The following is a 3,429-nucleotide window of genomic DNA, read 5'->3' on the forward strand; positions in this document are numbered from 1 at the left end:
ACTTATGTTACACTATTTCTTATTTATATGGGAAAAAAATTATATATATATATATATACATATATGTGTGTGTGTGTATGTGTGTGTGTGTGAGCGTGTGTTTGTGTATATGTGTGTATCTGGCTAAACTTATCAAAGATATTGTAAATACATAAACAACAGGGTATTTATTTTAAGGAATATATTTCCCAAAACATATTTTGTTTATACTAAAAAAATTTAAAATATAATATAAAAGGTACTTCAGGTTCAAGAAAACACATTTCAAATACATTTTAAGACACACATACAGTTTTATAAACATTTACTGTGAGCATCCAGCAGGGTTATGATAGTTAACTAATTAATTAAGTATATATATATAATAACACAGTGAAGCTGCTTTGACACAGAAGCAGAACGAGATTCACTTGTAGTTCTTGTGCAGGTCCATGATTTTCTCCTCCATCTCTTTGGTCTGATGAGGCGCGAAACGAAGCTCGCTGACGTAGTCGGAGCCGTACTCGTCCGGGTCATAATCGCCCAGCTCCGACTGAACCGAATACGAACCCAGAACCGTGTGTGTGGCGAACGAACACGGCAAACGACCCGATACGATATCATCCCGCAGCTGTAAACACAGATAATATCTGAAACACACACACAGATTCATCAGTGCTTTCTTAGTTCACTTTGCATGATTAAAAATGTTCTTTATTGTCCATCACTGATATTTCACCTCCTTTGACTTATTTTACACTATTTCTTATTTATATGGCAAAAAAATAATATATATATATATACATATATGTGTGTGTGTGTGTGTGTGTGTGTGTGTGAGCATGTGTTTGTGTATGTGTGTGTTTCTGGCTAAACTTATCAAAGATATTGTAAATACATAAACAACAGGGTATTTATTTTAAGGAATATATTTCCCAAAACATATTTTGTTTATACTAAAAAAATTGAAAATATAATATAAAAGGTACTTCAGGTTCAAGAAAACACATTTCAAATACATTTTAAGACACACATGCAGTTTTATAAACATTTACTGTGAGCATCCAGCAGGGTTATGATAGTTAACTAATTAATCAACTAACTAACTGAAATTAAGACCATTAAAAAAAAAAAAAAAAGTATATATATATAATAAAATAAAAAAAAATTTTTTTTACTCTTAATGAAAAGTATTTAAAAAAAATATAAACTAAAATATATTCAAAATGCATTTAGGTAAATATATTTAAGACATATTTATATTAGCTATAAATTTATGTTAATATTTAAAAAAAAAATTTAATATTAAAAAAATTATTATATATTTTTTCACATTTTTCTGCTTTAAAATACATGATAAAAGCATTATAATGTACTGTAATAAAATGTGGCCATGGATGGAGATGATTTCTCTCAGTCTCTGACCTGGTGATGTCTTCAGACAGCAGCGCCGGCTCCGGAGGGTAAAACTTCACGTTGAATGAGAAATTCCAGGCGACGCCTGAAACAAAAACCAATCACAAACACAGTCAGTCGCTCGAACAGAGAACACGCGGATCACACAGATGTTTATTTCCAGAGCGTTTCACCTCTGATCTACACAGAGAAAAATAATGGAACAGCAGCACAGTGGAAGGGCAAACAGTACCTGCTCTTTCCTCACAGGTGTGCTGTGGGCGGCGGCAGGAGGAAGCTGGTTGTCGAGGGGCGGAGCCGCGCTGGCCCCCTGCTGCTCTGATTGGCTCTCAGGTTCTGTCGTCATTTCAAATCAAACTGTGATCAGAGCAGAAACAAACACACATGAAAACCTGCACCAGGCAGAGAATGACAGAATCACACTGAGCAGATCACAACCAACAAACTTCAGCTTTACATGAACAATTCCCTTAAATCACACAACGCAGCATCTCCAGCTGACCTTTGACCTTGATGTCAAACCCTGAACTTGACTTTGCGTACATATGAATATGAGAGTAAACAGGATTCCGACTTTAACATTCATAACCATTCACCATGATTCCTGTTTGCTGTGACCGTGACGAATGATGCACGAGATCATGAATATTAATGTGAGTTTGTCTTTTCTCTGTAAGACGGTATCGAGCGTTTATCTGCAGCACTCAGCTGCTTCTGCACATGTTTTGGATCACAGGCATTGTGGGGAAGACGTGAGACGGAGAAGAATGAAGAAGTTGAGATGCACATGAAGCTCAACATATGCATGTTTCATACGAACGGGGACTGATCCAGATCCAGATCCAGAGAGCAGAGAGAGATCAAACGAGAGAGAGTGAAAGAATCCCATCAGATGAGGAAGATGAAAGCTCTTCATCACATCAGACAGTGCAAACAGGAAGCCAGCTACTGCGTTTTCTGTCCTTCATTAGAATGCCTCTTTCATTTCTGTAGAGGAGGACAAATATAGATTCAGCTGCTGAGGGACCCGAGCGTGTGTGTCTGTGTGTGTGTGTGTGTGTGTGTGTGTGAGAGAGAGAGAGGGTGTTTGTGCGAGTGTGTGAGAGTGAGTGTGTGTGTGTGTGAGAGTGTGTGTATGTGAGAGAGAGAGAGAGACAGAGTGTGTGTGTATGTGAGAGAGTGTGTGTGTGTGTGTGTGTGTGTGAGAGAGAGAGAGAGAGAGAGAGAGAGTGTGTGTGTGTGTGAGAGAGTGAGGGTGAGTGTGTGTGTGTGTGAGTGAGTGTGTGTGTGTGTGTGTGAGAGAGAGAGAGAGAGAGAGAGAGAGTGTGTGTGTGTGTGAGAGAGTGAGGGTGAGTGTGTGTGTGTGTGAGTGAGTGTGTGTGTGTGTGTGTGAGAGAGAGAGAGAGAGAGAGAGAGAGTGTGTGTGTGTGTGAGAGAGTGAGGGTGAGTGTGTGTGTGTGTGAGTGAGTGTGTGTGTGTGTGTGTGAGAGAGAGAGAGAGAGAGAGAGAGAGTGTGTGTGTGTGTGAGAGAGTGAGGGTGAGTGTGTGTGTGTGTGAGTGAGTGTGTGTGTGTGTGTGTGAGAGAGAGAGAGAGAGAGAGAGAGAGTGTGTGTGTGTGTGAGAGAGTGAGGGTGAGTGTGTGTGTGTGTGAGTGAGTGTGTGTGTGTGTGTGTGAGAGAGAGAGAGAGAGAGAGAGAGAGTGTGTGTGTGTGTGAGAGAGTGAGGGTGAGTGTGTGTGTGTGTGAGTGAGTGTGTGTGTGTGTGTGTGAGAGAGAGAGAGAGAGAGAGAGAGAGTGTGTGTGTGTGTGAGAGAGTGAGGGTGAGTGTGTGTGTGTGTGAGTGAGTGTGTGTGTGTGTGTGTGAGAGAGAGAGAGAGAGAGAGAGAGAGTGTGTGTGTGTGTGAGAGAGTGAGTGTGAGTGTGTGTGTGTGTGAGTGAGTTTGTGTGAGTGTGTGTGTGTGTGTGAGTGAGAGAGTGTGTGTGTGAGTGAGAGTGTGTGTGTGAGTGTGTGTGTGAGTGAGTGTGTGAGTGTGTG

General features: G+C 40.5%; 1 protein-coding gene across 1 annotated transcript; it reads right to left on the reverse strand.

The window, feature by feature from the left end:
- Positions 1 to 406: 406 nt before the first annotated feature.
- LOC107559388 (protein 4.1-like) lies at positions 407 to 1,490 on the reverse strand (the record flags this gene model as incomplete). Its single annotated transcript, XM_016243184.1, has 2 exons — positions 407 to 629; positions 1,405 to 1,490. Coding segments are annotated over 2 exons (309 nt in total), but the record flags the coding sequence as incomplete, so codon positions are not given.
- Positions 1,491 to 3,429: the final 1,939 nt, after the last annotated feature.

This window comes from Sinocyclocheilus grahami, unplaced genomic scaffold (genome assembly GCF_001515645.1).
Source record: "Sinocyclocheilus grahami isolate Dianchi unplaced genomic scaffold, SAMN03320097.WGS_v1.1 scaffold683.1, whole genome shotgun sequence".
Taxonomy (NCBI): domain Eukaryota; kingdom Metazoa; phylum Chordata; class Actinopteri; order Cypriniformes; family Cyprinidae; genus Sinocyclocheilus; species Sinocyclocheilus grahami.